This window comes from Zootoca vivipara, chromosome 1 (genome assembly GCF_965207765.1).
Source record: "Zootoca vivipara chromosome 1, rZooViv2.hap1.1, whole genome shotgun sequence".
Lineage (NCBI taxonomy): Eukaryota > Metazoa > Chordata > Lepidosauria > Squamata > Lacertidae > Zootoca > Zootoca vivipara.
The window spans coordinates 12,731,846-12,759,822 of record NC_142582.1 but is presented as its reverse complement, the minus strand read 5'-3'; the positions used below and the strand labels follow the sequence as shown (position 1 = coordinate 12,759,822).

The 27,977-nt window shown below is 38.4% G+C and overlaps 1 protein-coding gene across 6 annotated transcripts in view; it reads right to left on the bottom strand.

Annotated features, from left to right (window-relative positions):
* Positions 1-27,977, bottom strand: part of STK17B (serine/threonine kinase 17b) — a 48,537-nt gene that overhangs the window by 8,451 nt on the left and 12,109 nt on the right. For all 6 annotated transcript variants that reach the window (XM_060281489.2, XM_060281479.2, XM_088653765.1 and 3 more), the window contains 5 exons: positions 25,635-25,800; positions 13,096-13,308; positions 1,836-1,980; positions 1,405-1,531; positions 647-695 (listed from right to left, as the gene is read on the bottom strand). In XM_060281489.2, coding sequence (XP_060137472.1) covers positions 647-695; positions 1,405-1,531; positions 1,836-1,980; positions 13,096-13,308; positions 25,635-25,756 — 656 coding nt within the window. In that variant the 5' untranslated portion in view covers positions 25,757-25,800. The remainder of the gene's footprint in view (positions 1-646; positions 696-1,404; positions 1,532-1,835; positions 1,981-13,095; positions 13,309-25,634; positions 25,801-27,977) is intronic.

Genomic DNA, 27,977 nt, shown 5'->3' with positions numbered 1-27,977 from the left:
GAAGATTAAATACTTGGTGGGCAGGGATGGGGAGAGAAGGGGAAAGCCTCACTGTTTTTGGGTGCTCAATCCCCTTCCATAGGGCTTTTGGGTAAAGAATTTCAGAAGAGATTTCCACCCCCTTCCTATAGGGCCAGCAGGCGTGGGGGAGGGAGCCGGGTGGCCTTGCTCCTAGCTGCTGGCTCCTGGACAGGAATGCCCCTATCCTTTGGCCATCATCTCGAGAAAAAGAAGCCAAATGTCCTTGCTCCACCACCACCACATGCTGCTTCTTTTTAACACACTTCCCACCTTTCTGTTCATCACAAGCATATCCACTACAGACTGATGCCTCCTCTTACCTGGCTTGTATTAAGAAGGGAAGGGGGTTCAACTATGGGAGGCATATTTCAAAGTTCGGGCAGAGGCAGAGGGCAAGGAGAAAGGCCTCAGCATTTGGGCTCATGAGCACCATATGGAAACCCCCGCTTTAGGTCACCATGACTATAACTTGTTCCCTATAGTCACAAATAACAAATGAAGGGTCAACAAAGCCATTATGTGAAAAGCAGTTTCCAGAATTTTAAGCTGAAATGATATGGTAGCTAATATATAAGAACTATATGGGCTTTACAGTTGTTTATAACTTCAAAAGAAGTGATCTTACCATATATCTGTTGCTGGAGTAATAGGTTCATAATTTAAGACTTCTGGTGCTGGACAAGGGGGAAAGGAAAAGTACCATGAAGTACAGCAATTGTGTTCTAGTACATTCATGACAATTATCTTATTCTGAATTTGGGCATCATTTTAAAATTATAGGTTTGTATGATTGAAAAGAGAGAGAGCTTCCTCTTCAACATCTACAGAATGGTCCACAGAGTCCTTGCTGGTGTATTTAGTTCTAGATGCAGAGCAATGCAGGAGTGAACTGGCAAAATCAAGCCATCCTTTTGTTGAAGTTGGTACAAGGTACATACACTAATCTCAAAGTAACCCATTTACATTCTGGAGACAAGTATACATTTATTTCTTTAAAGTTATACTTTTCAACTTGAGAAAATTCATGTTTCTTTGGGAGAAACCCGAAGAGGAAATTTCCTATACATCTTATATGTAGAACAGCAATGACTCAATTATTTTTACTAGTACTGTGTCAGGGGCTGATTACCCAATACTAGTTTTATTTTATTTTTATTTTACTCATAAGAATATTCATAAATCACTAACTCATAAAAAGTAAAGGCTGGCATTCAATAAAATAATTAAAACATTGTAAAATCATGAATCAAATTAATTCTCTAAAAACATTTTCAGCAGGTGATAAAATATCAAAATTGCAAGCACCCCTCTAAAGTTGAGTAGTTCTACCATATGTGGAAACACATAGAAGCATTCAAAGAGCATGTGTGCACAGTGACATACCTTGATACTCGGGAGTCCCAACAATTTCCCGTAGTTCAATGCAATTGCCAATTTTCCGAGACATGCCAAAATCAACAATTTTTATATCGCCAAGGGGACATACACTACTCAATAAAATATTCTGGGGCTACAACAAAGAAACAAAAAATGTTCAGTGCATGCACAATTCACCACATATTAAGGATATTAATTTAAGATTAATTCATAGTTTTAAACTACTCTAATCCTACTGAAATTGGCATATCACCAATTTAAGAGGCCAGTAGTTTCTTACCAACAAATTAAACCATTTTTATAAAAGCCTAAAAGGCCAATTTGAAATGTTAAGGAGTTATCAAGATACAGATCAGTATATTTATGAATTCATATCCTAGAGCATCAATAAAAGTGCAGAAAGAAATACATTATTTAACACTCATATGTATAGTTACCTTTAAATCAAGATGGACAATGTTGTTCTGATGCAGATGACAAATGCCCTCAAGTATCTGTCGTATAAGTCTAACAATATCAGTTTCATCTATTGCTTCTTCTAGGTCAGGGAGACATAAATTAAAGATTTCTCCTCCAGCAGCACTAAAAAATATAAACAAACACACTCTGTTTTAAGCATCTTACTCTCTAAATGACCTCATCACAGAGGTCAGTCTCAGTCAGAAAGTAAACTCCAGTTCTACTGCCTTATAGCTTCAAAGAATTTGATACAATTGTAGAGATGGAGGGGAAAGTAAAATGCTCAAGCTTGGGATTTTCTGTTGCTCCAACATGAACTTTTGTAGGGATAGTCAAAAAGAAGCAGTGAGGATGTGATGTAGAAATGATAATGGAGGCAAAATCATTTGCAAGCTTCATATTTGTGAGGTCAGTGGAATAGCATCTATTTCCAGAACACCAGCAGATACCAGAAAACAAAGAAAAAGGTTTTAGTGGAAACTTAAATCTCAGCACAGCATGTTACTGACAGCAAAGTAAATGGATTTTTTTCCCTACAGTATCCAAGAAGTCTTTTAAACCAACTAGAAAAACAATCAACAATCCTGAAAAGAGTTTATGTTGTGCAACATTACGACAGCTTTATTTTCTGTGAACTTTCTAGGAACAACCCCTTAAGAGGGACTCAAAACACTTTGTCCTGGACTACTTTTCACCTAAGTTTCTAAAAAAGTAGTTTTCAACTACTATATAATACTCATTCACCACAACCTTTCAAGAAATGCTAAAAATGTAACTCTTGCGTTTTTTTTTCTGGAATGCATTTTGATTTTGGCACTCCAGTCACATACCTTCCCTGAAGCAATCATATTACGGTAAGTTATATTTCACACACACACACACACACACACACACACACACACAGAGAGAGAGAGAGAGAGAGAGACAGAGAGACAGAGAGACAGAGACAGAGACTGACTTTTGGAAGCAAGATGAAAACAAAATGTATGCCCAAACCACAGCCACAGCCGCTGCACTGGCATGTCTTCTACTGCAACCCACAATCCCCCCCCCCCGTGTGTGTGTGTGTGCACGCACGCACGCACACAGTTTGCTTTAGTAATTTCTTGATCCAACTTCAGCTCCCTGTGCTGGAGCAAGTAATCACATGCACCCAAACATTAGAGAGGATGCCTTTCCACACATGCCTGCTCACCCACACAAGCAACCTCCTCTTGTAAATTTGGTATCAAATTATACTTCAAGCAAGCTTGAGCACAAAGCATAATTTTGGTTTCTTTTAGGGTAGACAACAGTTTACATCCATTTACACAACTCTTGTCATGGTCAAAGAACAGCAATGATGAGGCTGCTCTTGCATGGATACAAATCCAACAGCTGAAGGCTGTCTCTTCACCACCACCACTCATTGTATACAGGCATAAAGTACCCTCCATGTCACCAGCAAACTACTCCAAAGCTGTTCCATTTTAAAATCGTAATATACTTGCAGAAGCCTCTACAGCAAAATAATGATTTCTTTTTTTGTTGGATTGATGGGCCTATTTTCAAAAACATCAGCAACATGATAGGGTAAATCAAGAGGTGAGTTTTGCTGCACAGCAGTTACTCCATCCCAATGGACTTTGGAAGGATGCCTCAAAGCTTCATCAAGTTGCCCTGTACATTGTAATCTAGGATAATGACTAGTTACAGGTAGGTAGCCGTGTTGGTCTGAGTCGAAACAAAATAAAAAAATTCCATCAGTAGCACCTTAAAGACCAAGTGTGCATGCACACGAAAGCTCATACCAAAATAAAAACTTTTTTTATTAGGATAATGACGTTTCAGATGAAACTATGGCTACAAGTTTTACAGTGGTCTACTAGGACAGCAAGGTTTCTATGTAACTCAAAGAAGTTAAGCTGCATATCCTGAAGTTGCTGTTGGTCCTTATGAATGTGCATCCATATTCAGCAGCCACTGGCTTATCTAGCAACAGCAATTCAGGAATGTTGCCTTCCTCTGTGGCAGAAAGCAACTCAGCAAATGTCCACTGACACTATCTAGCACTCTCTAGATATCTAAGCTGTCATCTCTTTCAGATGGTGTCCTTTTTCAGTTGAAGCCCCTCTCACAGTAAATCTTCTATAGCCTCACTGGCAAATTAGACGTAATCCCAGCATGTACACAAAAACATCTATTATATTTAACAAAGGTTATGATTTTTTAAAATTAACATTTGGTTTAAAAAATAGCAATAGCACACAAGGACAAGACACTAAAGGTTTTAGCTACCATGAAACTACAGTTACAACAGATTTATCTCAAACAAATCTGACACAGAGTTAATGCTGAACTTATTAAGGGCTGCAAAAATGGAAATTAGACTTAAGTGGAAATGCTGACAAGTGCCAATGCTGAACAGTTAAATAACAAGAATGCAACATTGTCTTTTTTTTTTTTTAAAGAAACTTTATTAGTATCAAAAAAGAAAAAACAATACAAACCAATAAAATCGATAAAAACATTTGTCTCATCTCATTGTTTAACCCACTTCATCCCTTTCCCCCCACCCCTCCCCTGTCCCACCCCCTGCACTTCTCATCCTGTTTCTAGCTTATCCTTATGTATTCCACTTATTCATTACATACCTTAATTCATTCCATAATACCAACAGAGAAAAAAAAATATATATATACATATTATATTAGCACAATTGTATATTCTCTAGGTAATCTATTTATGACAGAATTGTTAGACATCTAAGATTGTGTTTGGTTTTTCCAATTTATTCTTAATATAGTTAATAAATGGTATCCAGATTTTTATGGTCTCCTCTGAGTTTTTCCCTCTAATTTCTTCATGGTTTTTCGCCAAGTTATAATAATTAAATAATTTTATTTGCCAATCTTCTTTACTTGGAATTTCCGTGGTTTTCCAATTTTTAGCAATCAATAACCTGGCGGCTGCTACCGCATAGCTAACTGTACATCTATCGCTTGGTTGGATGTCCTCAGGTATCATTCCAAGGAGGAACATTTCGGGGCTTTTTCTAAAGGAATACTTTAACATTTTCTTTAATTCGTTATACAACATTTCCCAGAATTCTCTGATTACACTACAATTCCACCACATGTGGATAAATGTTCCGACCTCCTTTCTACACCTCCAACATAGGTTACTGGTCCCTGGGTACATTTTAGACATTTTTAGTGGGGTCAAGTACCATCTATTTTGCATTTTCAAAATGTTTTCCTTAAGATCGTAATTGGGCGTAAAATTTGAATCTTTTTCCCATAGATTTTCCCATTTCTGTATTGGGATAGTTTTTCCCAGGTCTTGACCCCACTTAATCATAGAATCCTTCGTCATTTCTTCTTCAGTTCTCCATTTTAAAATTATCTGATATAAATTTTTTATATATTTGTTCTTGTTCACTATTAATATTTCCTCTAATTTTGACATTTCCCCATCGAACCCCAATTTTTTGTCAATTTTCAATCTTTGATTTATTTCAAAATATTGCAGCCAGGTGGTCAATAAATGTTTTATTTCTGCGTATTCTTTTAATTTTAGAGTTCCCTCGCTTTCTTCTAATAGAGATCTATAGGTGGGCCAATTGCCATCCATATTGGTTCTTTTAACAGCAACTAATTCTAGGGGTGAAAGCCACCAAGGGGTCTTTGGCTCAAAAAACCTTTTATATTTCTGCCACACTGAATACAGGGATTTCCTAATTATGTTGAACATAAAGATGTTCTTTTTTTCTATTTTATCTTTCATTAGATAGCGGTGCCAGCCGAAAGCCAGTCCTTGACCTTCCAAATCTAGAAGGTCTGTATTTTTAAGCTCCATCCATTCCTTTATCCATGCGATTGCGGCCGCGTCATGGTATATCTCGAGATCAGGGAGACCGAAGCCTCCCCTGTCTCTATGGTCTATCATAATTGTGTATTTCACCCTCGGTCTCTTCCCCTCCCAGATGAATTTCGTAATATCTTTTTTCCATTCATTAAAAATTTTGTCTTTCCCTAGAATTGGTAAATTTTGAAATAAATAATTCATTTTGGAGACAACACACATTTTAATTAAAGAGATTCGACCCAATAATGATAACTTCAATTTTCTCCACTCTTCCATCTTTGCCTTTATCTTTTTCCATATTACTCTGTAATTTTCCTGTATCAAGTCTATCCCCTTTATTGTTGTTTGAATGCCCAAATATTTCAATCTTTTATCAATTTTTAAACCTGTTTTTTCCTGGAGTTCCTGTTTTTCATTGATTTCCAAATTTTTTACCAGCATTTTAGTTTTTTCATAATTTATTTTCAATCCCGCTAATCTGCCAAATTCATTGATTTTCTTTATTGCTGAGGGTATACTTTGAACTGGATCTTCAGTAGTTATGATTATATCATCTGCATATGCCTTTACTTTAAATTTTTTATTGCCAATTACTATTCCTTTAATGGTATCCTCTTCTCTTAAATTTTTTAATAGAATTTCCAAAGTCAATATGAAAAGAATGGGCGACAAAGGGCATCCTTGCCTAGTGCCTCTTTCAATGTTTATTCTGTTGGTTAATCTCCCATTTATTAATATTTGGGCTCCTTGGACTTTATAAATAGCTTTTATCGCTTTCTCCATATATTCCCCTAAATTTAAATTTTCTATTGTTTTTATCATAAATGCCCAGGAGACTCTATCGAAAGCCTTTTCAGCATCAATAGATAGGAGGGCTGCCCGTTTGTCTCTTCGATTTTCAAGGCATTCCAAAATATTTACTATATTTCTAATATTGTCTTTTGTTGACCTTCCCTTCACAAATCCAACTTGGTCCTTATGTATTATTTCTTCCAGGATTTTATTCAACCTATCTGCCAGGATTTTTGTGAATATCTTATAGTCCGAATTTAGAAGGGAAATCGGTCTATAATTGGATGGTAAATCTGGGTCTGCTTCTGCTTTGGGTATTAGTGTGATTTGTGCCTCTGTCCAGGATTTTGGCACTGTCCCTTTTGTCAATATTTTATTCATTAAGTCTTTAAGTGGAATTAATATTGTTTCCTGAAGTTCCCTGTAGTACTCTATAGGTAACCCATCTGGGCCTGGAGTCTTCCCTTTTTTCATAGATTTTATTGCTTCTATTATTTCCATTGATGTGATTTCTTTATTTAAAAATGTCATTTTTTCTAACGGGATTTTGGGAAGCTGATATTTTTTAAAGAATTCATCAATCTCTTGGCTATCCGTCTCTTCTTTTTGATATAGGGATTCATAAAATTTATGAAATACTTTCATAATTTCCTCCGTCTTATCAAAGAATTTCTCCCCTGATTTAATTCTGCTTATTATTTTTTCATTTTCCCTCTTTTTAATCTGCCAACTCAATAATTTACTCGGTTTATTTGCCCATTCGAAGTATTTATATCTCCAGAATTTTAATTTCCATTCCATCTCTTGGTCAATTATATTTGCAAATTCTGCCCTCAATAATTTTAATTCTTGTTCAATGTTTTTATCATAATTTTTATATAGGGATCTTTCTTTATTCCTTATATCTTCTAGTAAGTTTTCTTTCCTTAATTCCTCAGTTTTCTTAATTTTAGCTGCTTGTTCTATAAAGTGCCCACGCATGAAAGCTTTCCCAGCATCCCAGACTATACTTAGGTCTACCTCGCCATTATTGTTTAATTGGAAGTATTCCTTTAATTTTTTAATCGCTTCTTGTTTTATGTTTGTTTTTTTCAACATAAAAACATTTAATCTCCATTTTCTTTCTTTTTGTCCTGCCTTTATTACTAAACTTATTGCATTGTGGTCTGATATTGTTCGGGGATTGATTTCAACTTTTTGGGTTCTTAACGCTATTTCTTTTGACGTCCAAATCATATCTATTCTACTTGCGGTTTGATGTCTGGCCGAAATGTGTGTAAATTCTTTTTTAATGGGATTTTTATGTCTCCAAACGTCTAATAGATTTAAATTTCTAATCATATTCATAAACTGCTTCGGTAATTTTTTCTTGTATTTCTTCGTCCCCCTTCCGCTTTTATCATATTCCGGATCAATTATTCCATTCAGGTCCCCCATTATCATAATCTTATGTTTATCATATTTCATTATTTGAGATTCTAATTTTTCAAAAAATGCTGTTTTACTCCCATTTGGTGCGTAAAGGCCCACCCAGATCCATTGTTCACCTTCAATAGTTGTCTTTATCATTACTATTCTACCATCATTATCTGTCCATAAAACTTCTGGTTTCCATTTCTTCTTAACATAGAATACTACACCTCTTTTCTTTTTTGCGTCTGCCGTCGCAAATTCCATTCCTAATTTTTCATTTTTTAAAACCCTCAGATGTTTTTTATTTATGTGTGTCTCTTGGAGACAGATGACATCAAAATTTTGTTTTTTTAATAAATGTCCCACCCTATTCCGTTTTTTTTTGTTATTTAAGCCATTTATATTCCATGATGTAATTTTTAAATCCATTTTCCTTTTATTAAGATTTTAGACAAAAAAGAAAGTGAAAGAAGAGAGGAAGGAGAGAAAAAAAAGGGGGGAGGGGAAATAAGTGAAAAGGGAAAAAGAGGGAGGGAGGAAAAGGGAGAAAAGAGAAAAAAGAAAAAAGGGGAAGGGGGAAAGGGGTAGGAAAGGGAATTCCAAAAAAAGGGGGGGCACAATAAAAAAGATTATTAAAAGGAAATCAAATTAATTTCTGTACTAAGCAGAACCAAGGAAACAAATCTTAAATTTCTACATTTGTGCAGTTATATAAAAATTACTTAAGCAGTCATCATTGTTAGATTATTGAATAACTAGAACAACTGGAACCGTGCATTCACTGAATAGGAAGGGGTTAATGTTTACATGGAGGAGTTATATATATTGTATAAATTGTTCTTTCCATTCATCCTTCTGTTTCCCCTTCCTCTTTCTCTTCTTCCTCTGGCGATTCCTCTCCTTCATCTTCTTTGCTGCTATCTTCTTCCTCCCTTTCTTCATCAGTCTTAGTTTGGTGTTGGTCTTTAATTAATTTCATTTTGTCTCCTCCCAGTTCCTGGGAGTAAGTTCTAAAGAATCTATCAGCCGCTTCTTGTGTATTAAACCTTCTCCATCTTCCCTTAAATGCAAAAGCGATACCTTCGGGGTACTCCCATTTAAAAAAGACCTTTTTTGCGCTTAAGGCTTTTGCTAAGAACTGATACTTTTTCCTTTTGTTTATCAGCCTGGGGGGAATTTCTTTCATTATGATTATTTCAGTCCCATCCATCACGAATTTTTTCTTTCCCTTGGTTTTTAAAATTTTATTTCTGAGCCACATTGTGGTAAACGTTGCTAAGCAATCTCCAGGCCAATTATTTGCTTTTGCCTTTTTGGAATTAATCCTGAAGGCTTCTTCCAGTCGAGTCTCAATATCTAATTCCTCTAGATCTAGCCATTTCGCCAGCGCCACTATCAATCTTTTTTCAATGTCCTCATTTGAGGTCTCCGGAATATTCCGGAACCTTAAAATCTTTTCTCTCATTTTCATTTGAAGCATAGCAAGAGCATCCTGTGTAGCTTCCCAGGCTTCCTTTTGGTCTTCCACGTCTTTTTTCATTTTATCTAGGTCTTTTTTCCCTTCACGTCTTTCTTTGGAGAGGTTTTTCAGAGAGTTTTCCATTGTTTGGTTTTTTTCCTGCACCTCCTGTATACTCTCTATTGCTTTATTCGAAGTTTCCTCTACTTTGGCAATATGTTCTTTAATTTCTTGTTTGTCTTTCTCGTTTGAGTCCATTTTCCCTTCCATTTTTTCTACTTTATCTTCCAGGTTTATCAATCTATCATTCATATCTTTTTTCATTTCTGTAAGATCTTGTTTAATCTCTCCGATGTCGCTTTTTAGACTTAGAATTAGTTCTCTAAGATCCATGTCCTGCTCTGCTGTTGCTGAAGACACTCTTCTTTGGTGGTTGCTGGCTGAATTTGCTTTATTCCCTTTATTCATGTTTTTTTTTTAAGTTTACCCGCACTGTCTCTTTTTGTCCACTGGATGTCACTCTTAAATCAGTTTCTCTAGGAGGATGTTTATTATACTTGCAGTCTCCACTTTGTGTCGCTGTCTTGCAAGGGAGCCGTCCGTTGTTCAATTATTCTTTCTAAAATACTGCACACGTCACTTCTTGTTACTGTGTTGCCTTGTCTGCTTAGTCATAGTCTTTAGTGTATCGTCGCCATTTTATTTCAAACACTTGGTTTGGGAGGGGAAGAAAGAGGGATTAAATTCAACTTTTAAGCTTTTAAAATAACCGGTACGGGGCTTAATGTAGTCCACTTTATTTTGTACTGTCCTCTCAGATCGTCTTCACTTCTATAATTTACAGTTCACAATTCCCAGCCCCAATTCTGTCCTGCGTTGTATGAGTAATATACAAAATCAAAGCTCAAAACAGGTCCTATTTAAAAAAATCCTTGTTTCCCCTACTTGCGGATACTTTGTTTCTCCCCAGTCAGCGTCTCCTGTGTGCGCGATGTTTCGTTCTCTTGAGTCCTTCCCACTCCCCGCTTTTTCTTTTGTACTTTTAAAGCAGTTCGGATTTGCTGGGGGGGATGATCTTCGTGCCAATCTCCTTCTGGTATCTTTTATTTTGTCTTATTTACGCTCGGGGTTATCGTAGGGGTTGAATATTAAAAGGAGTTCTTTACCGTCGTGCACGCAGCTGGTTTCTCGGCTTGTGCTGGAAGCGTCTTGCCTCGTCTTAGTGCCCAGGTCTCTCCCCCTCCTTCTGCCGATTGCGAAGGTCTCCGGGAGAGCCTTTGGGGAACCGCCGACGTATCGGGTAGGAATCGCCTTCCCAGCCTTATTTGGGGGGTCGTTTGGCCGCGCGGGCCCCCCTTTCTCCAGCAGATATACCGGGAGTTACGGAGCTCCCGTTTTTGCCAGCTAGCGCTCCGCGGTTCGAACCGGAAGTCTATGAATGCAACATTGTCAGAGAACTGGTCAAGCTGACATTAATAAGAAGTGCAAAGATGACAGTTACCTTGATAGTAAAAAAAACAACAACCTGGTTCTTTGGAACACTTAGGACAGCAACTTGCAACTATTTGAAACTTGTTGAAGCTGATATTTCACAACATTCCATTATTTTAAATTAATCTACAGCTCAAATGTATTCTGCTGAAATCTGCACATTAAGATTATTAATATAAAAGCCTTGATTGAACAATGAAGAAATAAAAATTGAGTTAACTAATCAGTAAGTTTATATAAAGACTGTTCAATAGGATGCATGATACATTAATGACTAAAAAAGGGCAGTCAGTGTCAAAAAAAATAACCACAGATACATTGTATCCAGTCTGATAATGCAGCCAATCCTACAGAAACATTTCATTAAAGAGCTTGTCTATACTGTACCAAAAAGTGTACTACAATATCCATGCCGTATCTTATTACTCTGAGCCCAAACTACAAATAATAATGCAGGGCTCTTTATAGGTCCGAGACAGCATTTGGAATACAGTTGTGGGCGCAAGTAGTAGCAAGTGGAGATAGGAGCAGCAGCTTTGGTGAGCAAAACAAGTAATGACTATCCCAAATAAGTTATACTACTACTGGTATAAACAGTAGTGTATAGTCATCTCAGGTATAAAGAAATCGATGGTGCATCAATATCCCTTGTAAATAGATACTGGTGTGTGTGATTTAGGACATTAAATTGCAGGGAGGGGGAGGAGAAAACTGAATTATTTGTTTGTGTAGAAGAATTCCATGTTAGAAACTGAGATGTGAAAGCTAGGAGCTAAATGGCACCTTAAACCTAGGTTATAGGTGCAACAACGGAATGTCTAGGCACACTTTTTATAACAAGAATACAAAGCTGAAAATGAATGAACTGCATTAAAAATATTATGTTCATTTTCTATGTTCAAAGTCCTTCCCCTGCCACCCCCCTAATATTCTTAAGGAGGTCTCTTCTCTAGTCTTCAGAGAGTAGCTGAAAGTCGGAAGGCAGAAAAAGGTCCTCCTTTCCTTCCACTCTGCAGTTTCAAACTAAAATCTTAGGCGTAGTACTGCGCCCAGAGCTCAGAAACTGCTTGCACTAATGAAATTCCCTGTCGCAAAATGCGCCTAGAACAATGGGAGTTTTGAACACTAGAATAATGTATTTAATCACACAAAACAAGTCTGATCACTGTTAAACAGTCTTGCACTATCTTCTTAGAGCAGTTGAAGTACATGGGAGAATGAGAAAATAGCTCAGGGGGGGGGAAATTCTTGGGATATTTCTTAATTGGTTGTGTGATATACAATTCAAATATAAATATATCAATAAGAACCATTTGACAGAAATGGGTAACTCAAGAATCACCTAGGGAACAGGCAGCTAATCTATCCTTATCCATTCTACAAAGTACAGTGCTAAGAATCAACCTACAGAAGTACCATGCATGCACTGCAGATTAACTTCTATTTTATTTAAGTTTCCCCTGAAAGCTTAAAACGACAGTTGATTGTATCCGACAAAGTGGAAATGAGGAGAGCTAAACTGATTTCAGTGGGTCTAAGTCAGTTATGACTAACATATATATATAATTTTTAAAGAATATTTTAACAATACAAATCCAATGTTACAATAAACATGAATACCCTGTTTCTCATATTTTAAGACATACCCATAAAATAAGCCATAGCAGGATTTTTAAGCATTCAAGGAATATAAGCCATACCCCGAAAATAAGACATAGTGATAGGCGCAGCAGCAATGCCGGCCGCAGCAGGAAGAGGAGCGAAAAAATAAGACATCCCTTGAAAATAAGCCATAGTGTGTTTTTTTGAGGAAAAAATAAATATAAGACATGTCTTATAATATGAGAAACACGGTATTTTGACTCCTCCCGCCCCTTTTGCGGTTTCTTATAGTATTTTAATTTTTAACACTGCATTTTCTTCATAGTTATGACTAACTTAAGTGCACCGATAAAAATGAATCTACTCTGAGTATGCCTCAGTTGGAAAGAACCCAGAGATCTGCCATGCCTACAACAGAAAACATAATATAGAAGGTCAATGATAATAGTGCCACTGATAGAAGGTTCATTTTAACAAAGGATTAAGATCCAAAACCTAGAAGAGCAAAACACAACAGAAAGTACACTGTACGTATTCTCTAATGCTACCTTTCTGGTTATGTTTGGTGAACTTATGCAAACAATGACAAAATGAATAGATCTATTATCAAACATACTGGCACAAAGCATACTTACTATTCCAATACCAGAATGATTTCATTTGTTGTTTCATAGACTTCATGGAGATTTACCACACGGGGACTCAGCTTTGTTAATTCTAGAACAGCAATTTCATGTAGGATCTCTGCTTTGCAATCTTGGCCTCTTCTTCTCTTCTTCAGAAACTTAGCTGCGTATTCCTGGCCTGTAGATTTTGCAATACATTTTCTCACCACAGCAAATTTTCCTCTGTAAAAGGACAAAAGCATTTGTGAAGTATCAGAGCAGCCAAACAGACACAAGAATATGGAAATATTTTAAAAGTAATGTCAACCTCACAGCTTTAGCTTACTGCAAACAGGAATGTGTGTATTTTTTGCAGTCATGGTTTTTACAGTCTTATCATTATCTTCTAAACCTACTGAAGACTTGAAAAGCAAAAATAGAGCTCTGGGCAAAGTTTTCTGCAATCCAGAGATAAGACTTCAGTGGCTGGAGCATCTCCTGACCTTACCTCTACCATAGCTACAATTATCTGTGTCCTGATTTATCATGCAACACTGCATTTCCTTTATCCTGGTTCACTCCAAACCTTTGCAAACTTGAATCCCAGCAGCAGACCATTATTATGTAAGAAAAGTTCCTCTTGCACATATCAGTCTATATGCAAAATTTGGGTTTCACTATTTTGAGTGTGAGGAAGAAGGGCCAACTCTTTTTAAGGCCACAAATCTGTATGAAGTCAGGTTGCCTGATGTAAATGGAATTTAAGCAGTCTTACTACATGCAAGTTTGCAGCCTTGCAACCTCCAAGATAAATATACTTGGATACCCAGTACCAACTAGGAGATCACTTCATTTAAGGGTTTTTGAATCAAATATTCTTAGTTAAGAACTTAAGACAAATCTTAAGACAAAACTTGCATTAAAAATGTTTTAAGGTGCTTACAACTGCCATTTTAAAGACTGGAAATACTCTGCAAATGCAATTTACCAGGTACAGGTGACTCTCATCTTATGCAGGGGTTATATTTCAGGGATAACCCATAAACCAAACTTGTGCATAGTCCAGACACATTAGGTGCAATGGTGGGTGGAACTGCAAAAGTATCCCCCCCCCCGATGCCTGCCCCCTTTCCACCTTCACTTAAATTTTTAGTATTTTTTTTGCAAAGAACATAAAGCTAAATGCACACAAGTTAAATGTGTGTGAGTTGCAAGTTACCTGTACATAAAAGATACTTCTGTATTTAAGATCCTGGGATAAAGGGCCATATAATGTGTTGCGAATGCAATTTAAAAAGCTTCACTCCACCACAGTGCTGGCAAGTGTATTTAATACACAGTGCAGGTAAGAACATGGTTTTGTTGTTTAAAGATCTCTGAAATGCTTCTCCTTAGAAGAGTTTAAGAGGCATTTTTTTGGGAGGGGGTAAAGTTACCTTCAGAAACTGGTTTCAAGTTTTTTAAAGGACATTTTAAAACACATTCTGCTTAAACATATGCTCAGATTTTCAATTTGCAGAGATAATATCTCCTCTTAACAAAGTGTAAAGCTTTAACCCTAAAGTGCTAGACAACAAACTGGCTATGCTGCTGAACTGAGTTTGGGCCAAACGAGTTCTTTGAATTTGAGAGAAGTTATTACATTCCTGGCTTTCAAAGGGGGGGGTTGTGGGTTGTGACTTGTGACTTGGTATAAGGTAGATTGCATCACTTTTTTAAAAATGTTCTTTTTTTCCCTTTCCTTCCAATGCTCAGAGAAGAAGAGGAAGTGCAGAGAAAAAGCATAGCTCACATTTTGAAGGTGGAGAAGATCTAAAATGTCTGCTGCTGGGCACTCATAGCCAGTGTAAAGGTTTTGAAAGAGTTGTGTGTGAATGAGAACATTTAACATCAGGAATAACTGGACAGATAAACTGAGGCACAGGGAAATTAAAGAGCTAGTCAAATTAAAACAATGTGTTCATGGTAAAACATAAGTACAGCCTAAAGTCTCCACACAAAAGTCTATTCTCAATTGCTAGCAAGAAACAAGTCATGTAAATCTCGTCTCTTACCAACTGTTTAACTTTAGAACAAAAAATGTATGTCGGTAAGATTGTGTTTTTAGAAGAAAACCACATACTGCTTAAAAATGAAGCTGACCTTTTAGGAAGTAAAGAAAAATGTGTTCCCTTGGCCAAGTTAGGAATGCCTGAAAACCAGGATTATGATTTAAGTGTTGATGTTTACATGAGTGCCCAGAAATACAATAAGTGAAAAGTTTAATATAAAACGAAGAACAGAATCAGGTATTTATTTATTTATTTTTAAACATACTTTTTATTAATTTTACAAACAGCAAAAAAAGAGGAAACGGTACATACATAAACACCTTTTCCACCTCCTTCCCACCCACCCACATGGATCCTCCCCTGCCACAGAAGTATCTCATGTAGGTGAACAGTCAGAGATGGTCCATTTTATGCTTGGATTTCTGTCCTCCTCCCCCTCCCCTGACCCCAAAGCCCCCCCCTGCCACCAGGGAGCTCCAGCAAACCAGGGCAGTACGCAGGAGGACATCCATCCAACCATCTATTGTCATACCAAAAAAAGAAAAAAATTAAAATAGGAAAAAAGAGAAAAAAGAAAGAGCAAAAAAAGAAAAAAAGAACAGTACAAAACAGAAAAATTTTTTCTTACATTCATAATTGTAAAACCATATTTTGTGGGCTTCCCCTCCCCCCCCTTCCCCGGTTTTCATCCCTTTTTTATCATCTTTAACAGTTTCTTACTTTATAAAAATACACCTTTATATCTTATACAACTTATAAATCAATTATTATCATTTTCACCTAATGTTCAAATCACTGAAAAATCAAACTCCCATTTTATCTTCCCGTGCCTAATTTTTACTCCCTCTATAAGCCTCCATATTTTCACATTTTTCCAAAATCCATTCACTTTTAAAACTATAACTATTCTCAATTTAACCTTACATCCCCGATTACCGGCTCCACCCCCCCAATCCAGCAAATTCCATAATCAGCAGACCAGTTATAAACCTGTTAATCCATCCTTATAATCACAACATCACTTTCCCTTCACCCCACTCCCTGTTTATAGTCTTTTGCCATCCAGGCCACCATACAAGACCCCTGAATTTCTTCTCTTCTCTGCATATTTTTTCCTTCTTCCCTGTGGGTGTTCTGGAGTTCCAGTAATACCAATCGTGCCCCCCTCAAATGCAGGGCACTCCATCCAACTTTTTGTAGAGTAAAGTCATCATTTTTTTCGTGGTGTGCTTCATTTTGTGTTGAATCATCACAGTCCTCATCTTCATCTTTTTCTTCCAAATCACAGTCACCATCATTGTCATTCTCACATTCATCTTTTTCAGTTTCAAAAGCTTCATCTTCTAGAAAATCATATTCTGCCATCACCATCTGAAATTGTTGCTGTAACTCTTGCCGTTTTGTCTCCTCTTGACATAGTTCTATTCTTGTTTCCCACATTAAGGTCAAAACAGACCGCTGGAACTCAGGGGAACACTTTTTTGTTGACATAGTTCAATCCTGCCAAGGTCAAAACTTGTCACGTGGGGTGGAATATGATCACAGTTTATTTTCTCGACTCCATTTTAACAAGCTGGCTGCATTCTTCAAGTCTTATTGACAATAAAGTTCGAACTCACATTTCACAAACATTTAAACCAAAAAAGAATTTCCACAAAGTTCAGAAATACAGTGAAATAAAAATTGACTTATAAATCCTGATCAACTCACTGGGTTGTCTGGGCTGCCGGCTCCCGAGGAAAAGAAAGGTTTTTCTTAGTCTTTACCTCTTGCTGCAGGGCACTCACAACCACAGTCTCTCTCCCCTTTCACCCTGCATTTAGGGGAGATTCTCTTTGATGCCTTTGAGGGATCCTTTTAAGTTAAGATCTTCTGTTTACGGCTTCAGGTTTCTGTTTACTGTCTCTTATGTTACCGTGGGGGGGGTGGCTTCCTCTTTTCCCCCTCTCTCCCAAATCCAAATTGCCTTAATTTAAATTCCAAACAATCCAAATTACTCACAGTCTATTCATTTGCTAATTATTCTTGGAAGAATTGGCCGCCTCCACTTCCCAGACTCGCAGCTTCGCGCTCTCAGAGCAGCAGTGTCAGCCTGTCCGCCGCGGTTCACCTCCTCACTCTCGGGGGCTTAAACAAAGCCGATCCGGGGAGGAGAGAGCCCGCTTTTGGCGCCGCCAGGCAAAATCCGTCCCCAAAAAGCTCGATTTGGGGCTTTTAAGGAGGTTTTGCTTCGCTGGAGCAATTCCCTCCACCTCTGAAGCGCCGAGGTCCGCTCCGCTGATCGGACCCCCGTCTGAGCAAAGATGGCGCGGTCAACCGGAAGCCCCAGAATCAGGTATTTAAAGTGCTTGAAGTTACAGAAGTAAAAAAATGTGTACTGGATATGCCTAAAATGCTTTTTATTCTAAAGAAAAATTTTCAGAACTTTTCTTCAATCATTATTCCAGGCATGTGAACATCATTTTTTATGACATCACATAAAAGTATACTTTGAAAATGTCCCTGTTCTAAGCCCTTTCTTATTAACAACTTATTTAATCAAGGGTTTGTAAGCTACTTCAGGAAAATGTCCAGATTTGGAGGCCAGTGACTAAGAACACTACAAGCTTTCACTAACAGTAAATATGGGGGTGAATATCAAGCAGCTACTTTTTAAAAAGACTCTCCAAGGTAAGGCAGCTTTAAGTGTGCATTTCCATATGGAAATCCTGCAGCTACTAGAAACAAAACATTTACCGGTAAGAGTCTAAAATATGTTACTATCATGGTTGGGGTATGCAGGAGAGAATCGTAACTTCTTTCAAGGCTCTTCAAAGTAGAAAGATAGATTCATATAAAATCTTTAGAGATTAGTTAACGCTCATCTGCCCACACTTAAAATGATGTGCAATTCTCAGAACCAGGCACAAGCTGTTTTGCTTCCTTTAAAAAAGAAATTGAGCAGTTCCCATATGACCCCCCACTATAAAGCAGTTAAGGAAATAATTTATCTAGTAATTAATAATAAAATACAACAAGACAATAGGGTGCCTCAGTCCTAAATTAGTATTTGAATTCTCCAATGAAATGCAAACAGAAAAACTGGCCCGCAAAAAACATATACAGTATTAGAAATTTCACCTGTAATTTTAAGGTGTTTGACCACTTTCCTACAAATGAAACTGCATTGCTAAAAGTGAGTCAGCCAAATTCTGTAACACAATAAAGCCTGAATATACATCAAGCAATTATTATTGCCTCACCCAGCATGATGCAAACTTACTATGAGGAAGCTGACTAGCATTCTACAAAAGGAGGAATTACTTCAGTTTCATGAGAACAACAAAATGTTTATCTTTCTTCAGGTGCTTTTTAGAGAACTGCCACACATTTGACCAGAAGACTTGGTATCTGGAGACTCAAAGCTTTCAACTCTTTTCATAGCTGTTCAAAAGGTATGAGCTAATCACTTTTCTGCCTCATGTATCCTCTCTTTGTGGCCTGTCACTCTTTAATCTAATGCCCATCCTCCAAAGTCTTGCCATCATCTATATCTTATTTCTCCACTCTTTAGGCATGACAACGACTATAGATAACAGAAACACACACTTGTTTTAAAACCAATCAATTTGAGCTTCCAGCCACATGCATATGGAAGATGCACACATCTGAGTGCCAGAGCTGACAGCATACATACATGCTGCATGGACATCTTCCACATGCAACTGATTGCAGTATAGGAAAATCAAGAAATGGAAGGACTATGGAGGAAGATTAACAAATTTTAGTTTGTTACCAGAAACGTTTCTGAGGCACATGCACATTGGCAAAAAAGTGAGTGGATGGAGGCCACAGACAAGAGGGAAGTTGGAGAAACGTGACAATAAAGGAAAAGAAGGCAAAAATTGTTGCATTTCACATATTCATCTGTAGTCAGGAATGGAAATCAGTCAAGCAAATATGATTAGCGTTCATTGAAATTGTTGTTGTTTCTTGAAGTCCAGAAATGATATGTAATTAATTATGAGGTGTTTTTTTTACATTGTTCTGATGTTTCCTTTGCACTGAAATGAATATGTTACATAAATAGTTATGCAAGGTACATTAACTTATGTTAAAAGGTGGACAGTGAAACAAATAATGTATTTGGTAGGACCGAACTGCAGTGGAAAAGAAAAAGTGTTGATTGCAACAAATACAGGTCAGAGTAGAAATTGCTGCCTTCTTACATTCCTAGATTGAAGCCACTATTTGCTCAATAACAAAGTCAAATAATTATCACTAAGCAATTATACAATAAATGTTCCAAATGCAAGCACAAGACATACAATGAATTGGATCCAAAAGCTGCTAAAGTAGAACTTCCCCCTACTCCCAACTCCCCACCCCTAAAAGCCTTTCCAGAGGGTCAAAGACCCTTCTCAGCAGTATGGGCTATGGCACAGATGGCATAATCAAAGATCAGACAAAGGCACCTTGAGTGAATAGAGAGGAACTTTCAAGAGATGCAGGGAAATAGTTCTAGTCACAAAGCTTCAAATCCAACCCAATAATACACCAATAAAAATTAAAGAACAGAAAATATTCCAATGAAGAGAACAAAGCCATGAGCTTATATTCAAAGATAATGAATTACTGACTCAATTAAAACTGTGGAATTCATCCCACCCATATTTCCTCATCCTTATTGCCACTCTCCTTGACCAGGCTCATTAAAATTCCCTATCTCCTAAAACCTATTGCCAGTTTTCATCTTACCTCAGAGAACTACCCCATATCTAGTGCCTGAATGATGTTTCAAAATCAGCCAGATCAACAACCTTCTGTTTCTTCACAAAAGTTGAACTACAAAACATATTGATAACTTTGTTCCATAAATAACTGGAACATTCATGAGCATTCAGTGACATCACCCCAACTTAGCCACTCAGTGTTAGATTAACTGCCACAACTACCGGTACTTAGATTTTCTCCACACAAACTCTTAAAACAATTAAGCTCAAGTACTTCAATTTTCAAAATTTTACTTCTTGAAAATAAAGTCTGCCTCACTAAGCACTGGATTGGACTCTCTAATTTTGCTCCATCTAGCTTTCATATTCCCTTCATTGATCCCTTCATGGATCAATGCCTTGTCGTGGCGAAGGGGCTTGAATAACTCAGAGAAGCTATGAGCTATGCCATGCAGGGCCACCCAAGATGGACAGGTCATAGTGGAGAGTTTTGACTAAACGTGATCCACCTGGAGAAGGAACTGGCAAGCCACTCCAGTATCCCTGCCAAGAAAACTCCATGGACAAAGACAACAGGCATATAAAAGTTATGACGCTGGAAGATGAGCCCCTCAGGTCGGAAGGCGTCCAACATGCTACTGAGGAAGAGCGGAGGACAAGTACAAGTAGATTCAGAGCTGATGAAGCGGCTGGGCCAAAGCCGAAAGGACGCTCAGTTGCGGATATGCCTGGAAGCGAAAGGAAAGTCCGATGCTGTAAAGAAAAATATTGCATAGGAACCTGGAATGTAAGAACCATGAGTGGAGGTAAGCTGGATGTGGTCAAAAATGAGATGACAAGAATAAATATCGACATCCTGGGCATCAGTGAACTAAAATGGAAGGGAATGGGCGAATTCAGTTCGGGTGACTATCATATCTACTACTGTGGGCAAGAATCCTGTAGCAGAAATGGAGTGGCCCTCATAGTCAACAAAAGAGTGGCAAAAGCTGTAATGGGATGCAATCTCAAAAATGACAGAATGATCTCGATACGAATCCAAGGCAGACCTTTTAACATCACAGTAATCCAAGTTTATGCACCAACTACCAGTGCTGAAGAAAGTGAAATTGACCAATTCTATGAAGACCTACAACAACTTCTAGAAATGACACCAAAGAAGGATGTTCTTCTCATTACAGGGGATTGGAATGCTAAAGTAGGGAATCAAGAGATAAAAGGAACAACTGGCAAGTTTGGCCTTGGAGTTCAAAATGAAGCAGGGCAAAGGCTAATAGAGTTCTGTCAAGAGAACAAGCTGGTCATCACAAACACTCTCTTCCAACAACACAAGAGACGACTCTACACATGGATATCACCAAATGGGCAGCATCGAAATCAGATTGATTATATTCTCTGCAGCCAAAGATGGAGAAGCTCTATACAGTCAGCAAAAACAAGACCTGGAGCTGACTGTAACTCAGATCATCAGCTTCTTATAGCAAAATTCCAGCTTAAACTGAAGAAAGTAGGAAAAACCACTGGGCCAGTAAGATACAATCTGAATCAAATCCCTTATGAATACACAGTGGAAGTGAGGAACAGGTTTAAGGATTTAGATTTGGTGGACAGAGTGCCTGAAGAACTATGGATGGAGGCTCGTAACATTATACAGGAGGCAGCAACGAAAACCATCCCAAGGAAAAGGAAATGCAAGAAAGCAAAATGGCTATCCAACGAGGCCTTACAAATAGCGGAGGAGAGGAGGCAAGCAAAATGCAAGGGAGACAGGGAAAGATACAGGAAACTGAATGCAGATTTCCAAAAAAGAGCAAGGAGAGACAAGAGGGTCTTCTTAAATGAGCAATGCAAAGAAATAGAGGAAAACAATAGAATGGGGAAAACCAGAGATCTGTTCAAGAAAATTGGAGATATGAAAGGAACATTTCGTACAAAGATTACCATAATCAAGGACAAAAGTGGTAAGGACCTAACAGAAGCAGAAGACATCAAGAAGAGGTGGCAAGAATACACAGAGGAATTATACCAGAAAGATATGGAGGTCTCGTACACCCCAGGTAGTGTGGTTGCTGACCTTGAGCCAGACATCTTGGAGAGTGAAGTCAAATGGGCCTTAGAAAGCATTGCTAATAACAAGGCCAGTGGAAGTGATGATATTCCAGCTGAACTATTTAAAATTTTAAAAGATGATGCTGTTAAGGTGCTACACCCAATATGCCAGCAAGTTTGGAAAACTCAGCAATGGCCAGAGGATTGGAGAAGATCAGTCTACATCCCAATTCCAAAGAAGGGCAGTGCCAAAGAATGCTCCAACTACCGCACAATTGCGCTCATTTCACACGCTAGCAAGGTTATGCTTAAAATTCTACAAGGCAGGCTTAGGCAGTATGTGGACCGAGAACTCCCAGAAGTGCAAGCTGGATTTCGAAAGGGCAGAGGAACCAGAGACCAAATAGCAAACATGCGCTGGATTATGGAGAAAGCTAGAGAGTTCCAGAAAAACGTCTACTTCTGCTTCATTGACTATGCAAAAGCCTTTGACTGTGTCGACCACAGCAAACTATGGCAAGTTCTTAAAGAAATGGGAGTGCCTGATCACCTCATATGTCTCCTGAGAAATCTCTATGTGGGACAAGAAGCTACAGTTAGAACTGGATATGGAACAACTGATTGGTTCAAAATTGGGAAAGGAGTACGACAAGGTTGTATATTGTCTCCCTGCTTATTTAACTTATATGCAGAATTCATCATGCGAAAGGCTGGACTAGATGAATCCCAAGCCGGAATTAAGATTGCCGGAAGAAATATCAACAACCTCAGATATGCAGATGACACAACCTTGATGGCAGAAAGCGAGGAGGAATTAAAGAACCTTTTAATGAGGGTGAAAGAGGAGAGCGCAAAATATGGTCTGAAGCTCAACATCAAAAAAACCAAGATCATGGCCACTGGTCCCATCACCTCCTGGCAAATAGAAGGGGAAGAAATGGAGGCAGTGAGAGATTTTACTTTCTTGGGCTCCTTGATCACTGCAGATGGTGACAGCAGTCACGAAATTAAAAGACGCCTGCTTCTTGGGAGAAAAGCAATGACAAACCTAGACAGCATCTTAAAAAGCAGAGACATCACTTTGCCGACAAAGGTCCGTATAGTTAAAGCTATGGTTTTCCCAGTAGTGATGTATGGAAGTGAGAGCTGGACCATAAAGAAGGCTGATCGTCGAAGAATTGATGCTTTTGAATTATGGTGCTGGAGGAGACTCTTGAGAGTCCCATGGACTGCTAGAAGATCAAACCTATCTATTCTTAAGGAAATCAGCCCTGAGTGCTCCCTGGAAGGACAGATCGTGAAGCTGAGGCTCCAATACTTTGGCCACCTCATGAGAAGAGAAGAATCCTTGGAAAAGACCCTGATGTTGGGAAAGATTGAGGGCACTAGGAGAAGGGGACGACAGAGGACAAGATGGTTGGACAGTGTTCTCGAAGCTACGAACATGAGTTTGACCAAACTGCGGGAGGCAGTGCAAGACAGGAGTGCCTGGCGTGCTATGGTCCATGGGGTCACGAAGAGTCGGACACGACTAAACGACTAAACAACAACAAGCTTTCATATTAAAAATGCTTCAGGGAAAGAACACACTGTGTTTCAATAATGTCATAGATTCACAAATTAGGTAAAGGAGTCGTTAGTTCACAAGTATAAAGCTCAAACAAGCTACTAATGTGCATTAACTGGTCAGCAAAGACAAAAAGAATACATTTGGAGTATGTCTTGAAATGGGAAGGTTGAAATGGGAAGAGTTTTAAGAACTTTAACGCACACAATTCTAGAGCCTCTGCAATGGCTGCCATCTATTTTAATGACATTTACTTCAAAGCTGTCAAGTTATTTCTCCCAAAGAGAATTACTCTCCCAATAAGCAAAGAGAATATTATGCACTGAATATTTCTGTGTAGAAGAATCTGTAGAATTATTTGCAGTGTTAGAAACTCAGATATAAAAGTTAATTGCCAAATCACACCTTTAACCTAGGTTGTGGCTGCCACAATGGAATGTCTAGGCACCATTTTTTGCAATGGGATGATGATGATTTCATTTCTATAGCACTTTTTTAAAAGAACAAATCTCAAAGCAGTTGACTACACATTAAAATGTCAAATCAAACAATCCAGAATAAAACAAATTCAAACTTCAAAGGAAATACAGTGGTGCCTCGCTAGACGAATTTAATTCGTTCCACAGGTCTTTTCTTATAACGAAAAATTTGTCTAGCGAATCCCATAGGAATGCATTGAAATTTTTTTGCCCATAGGAACGCATTAATTGAATTTCAATGCATTCCTATGGGAAACCGCGATTCGCTAGACAAATTTTTCGTAAAACGCATTCATCTAGCGAGAAAAAATCTTTCGTTAAGCGGAAATTTCGTTAAGCAGGGCATTCGTTAAGCGAGGCACCACTGTATTTATATTCCTTCTCTAAGTGGCATCCAGAGCTCTCCACGTGGTTGCAATTGGGCCCGCATCAGTTGCAAAATGTGCCTGGTGCCTAGCTAATTTCTAACACTGTATTCCTCCTGCAATACTATTTTCTCCAACCTCTTTCTTTCCCACTTTGCCTGGCAATAGGGAAATACAGAAAATCCTGCAATGTGGGAGCATAATTGCACTTGTGTAACTTTTTTATTTTTTAGTTCCAGTTTTAAAATGATTTGGGCACCCTTACAGAAAGAAAAATCAAGTAGTGCTAGTAGTTTTAAAGTCTAGAACAGTAGCCCACCAATACTGATAGTTATCAATTGCCCCACTCCCTTCCCCACCAGCCACCCTTTAACAAACAAAGAAGTCCTATAAGTTAGGAGTGGCTAATTTCTTACTTCATGAAGGCTTTGGGGATACTTGGAAGTTGTTATAATCTCTCTTGCTGCTTCCATAAATTGGCAACACCAAACACAAAATGAGGGGCTGATCCCTTCCCATTTTCTACATATGACGAAGAACCTGAAAGGTTCTGACTTTTCCCACACAGAATGAAGTGTTTTTTCCCCACCTTCAAATTATCTGCAATTCATGGATATCTTCTGAGTCTCTCATGTTATGCAACCAGAGACAAGTGGTCCGCAGAAACATATTTATGGTCTGGTTACAGGTAGGTAGCCGTGTTGGTCTGGGTCGAAGTAAAATAAAAAAATTCCTTCAGTAGCACCTTAAAGACCAACTAAGTTTTTATTTTGGTATGAGCTTTCGTGTGCATGCACACTTCTTCAGATACCAAAATAAAATACCAAATAAAATACTCATACCAAAATAAAAACTTAGTTGGTCTTTAAGGTGCTACTGAAGGAATTTTTATATTTATGGTCATCACTGTCCACCACAGCAAGATTTGTGACCATGTGCCTACATATCAGGAGACAAGTTTCTTAGGTGTAATCCTGATACTGGCTATAACATTCACTTCCCTTGCTTCATTCTGAAGCATTCCATGAGTTGCTCTTCCACCAGCCCCCTGCATGCAGGCTATTAGCAAAACAGATGTAGAGCTTTACAAAAGATTGGGTCACTGACACTTCAATTTCAGGTAAGGAGGTAATGGAAAGTGGATGTTCTGGTTGCAAGCCAGCACAGTAGTGGTGTGCTCTGGATTAGGGCAAGATAGGAGAGAAAACTGATAAACTATATTTGATAAGTTGCCTTATACCTTATGCTGAAAAACTTATGTTAATGAATAAAATTATTAAAGTTTGTACTATAGCAGATCAGTCTTGGACACAAAGTAAAATCCAAAAAACGTAATAGTTTCTTACCTTCCCAACTCTTTGGATTCAATTTCATAGAAACTGTAGAAGTTATCCATTTTTATTTGTGTCTGAAGAGATGTAGGCAACAAGCCTGGAGTACTCTTGCTCTCCGACTTCCTCCTGGACATAGCTAATTCATGAGGTTTCTCCAACACTCGTTACTGATTTCCACCTGTCAAAACAACATTTATTTAAATACAAGTGTCACACAGTCCAAGTAAACTACCAGTTCTCATTCTCTTGGCTTGCTAAAAAAAACTTTTAGCAGTTTTGATGTCCAAAAATAAACCTTTATGGTTGTATCCAATTAGGTCATGCTCAGAGTAGACCCACTGCAATCAAAGGGTGTTACTAATTGAATTCCACTGGTTTCAATGAGTTTACTCTGATTTAGTTTTGCTACAACCTTTTGGGGAACATGCAATGATGTCCATCTGCTTGCACAACAGAAAACTGAGCAATAGAACTTCTTTCCTCTCTTACCTATTCCACACTCCCCCAGCTCTGCTCCAGAGTGTATCTCAACAGTCTGGATCAGATTTGGGGTACACAGGAACTAAGGGCGGAAAGTAAAGCAAGTGAAAGAATTGTGTTAGGTTTGATCTTACCCTTTGTGTGTGTGTTTACATATCACACAGAATTCAAATATTTTTAGATCCTATCATACAACATGTAAACAGTATGACATTCAATGCTAAAATTATTAATATTTCCACTAAAACAACTACATGATGTATCCAACACCAACGGCTTAAAAACAAAGCAGATGATCCAGGATGTGGTGAAGACACAACGATATAGAACAAAATGAAAAGAAAACGTAGGTATAATTTTAATGCTATATTGTTTCCTAAAACTGAGTAACATGATGAATGAATTACAATAGTAACTGAGCAACTGAAAAGTTGTAGTTAATTTTGCAGATGAGTACGCGGGTGGTGCTGTGGGTTAAACCACTGTGCCGCTTGGGATTGCCGATTTAAAGGTCGGCAGTTTGAATCCCCGTGAAGGGGTGAGCTCCCGTCGCTTGGTCCCTGCTCCTGCCAACCTAGCAGTTGGAAAGCAAGCCAGTGCAAGTAGATAAATAGGTACCACTCCAGCGGGAAGATAAACGCCGTTTCCGTGCGCTGCTCTGGTTTTGCCAGAAGCGGCTTAGTAATGCTGGCCACATGACCCGGAAAAAACTGTCTGCAGAGGCAGACAAATACCGGCTCCCTCAGCCTGTAAAGCAAGATGAGCACCACAACCCCAGAGTCGTTTGTGACTGGACTTAATTGTCAGAGGTCCCTTTATCTTTACCTTTTACACCTCAGAAATATATAGATATCTAATGCATAGCTGTTTGTATGATTCACATTAAAATCAATGTTAACCATTTTCAGTGCATTCACTTCAGTGCCCCCCATTTCCAATTTCCAAATAAATCTATTAATTTGCTTGAATTGAAACCACATTAAGATTGCTTTATTCTTTTTCTCCTAATTAAATATTATACATCATTAGAGATTGGTTAGCCTTAACTTGTCTTAGGTAAATTAGTGGAAAACCTTATTAAGACTATAATTGTTGAGACACACGAGAACAAGGAAGAGCCATCATGGCTTTTACAACAGCATGTAGATAACTGACTACTAACTAGGTCAGGCATCCACAAACTTTGGCCCTCCAGATGTTTTGGACTACAATTCCCATCTTCCCCAACCACTGGTCCTGTTAGCTAGGGATCATGGGAGTTGTAGGCCAAAACATCTGGAGGGCCGCAGTTTGGGGATGCCTGAACTAGGTGGTTGCTTTTTCAAGAAGCTCCTCATTAAAACACTCCTAAGGAATTGTACTAGTCATGGGATCTTTGGCAATCACTTGTAGCCGAATAAGATCGTCTTCCATGAACACAGTTTTAACAGTGAGTCTGTGACTGTGGAAGCCAATTCTGAATCCGCACGTCCTTCCACAGTGGGGACATAGGTTTCTGGGTGGGAGTTGATCATATGAGGGTTTGCCAAACGTGCCTTCCTCTTAGCACGTTTCTCCCTTTCATCCTGAGTTCGAGCATCTTCGAGACTTGTAGCAGGTCGCAGCTAATAAAGAGATGCCTCTATAGCAGGGGTGGCCAACTCCCAAGAGACTGCGATCTACTCACAGAGTTAAAAACTGGCAGTGATCTACCCCTTTTTTGTGGGTTCAGGTCAAGGTTGTTGAACTTTTTAGGGAGGAAAGCCCTGTTTTGGGGGGGTTCAGGTCAAAGTTGTTGACCTTTTGGGGAGGAGAAAAGCCACATTTTGGGGGGGTGCAGGGCAAACTTGTTGAGCTTTTTTTAGGGGAGCTAAAGTTTGGGGGGAGCCAGTGATC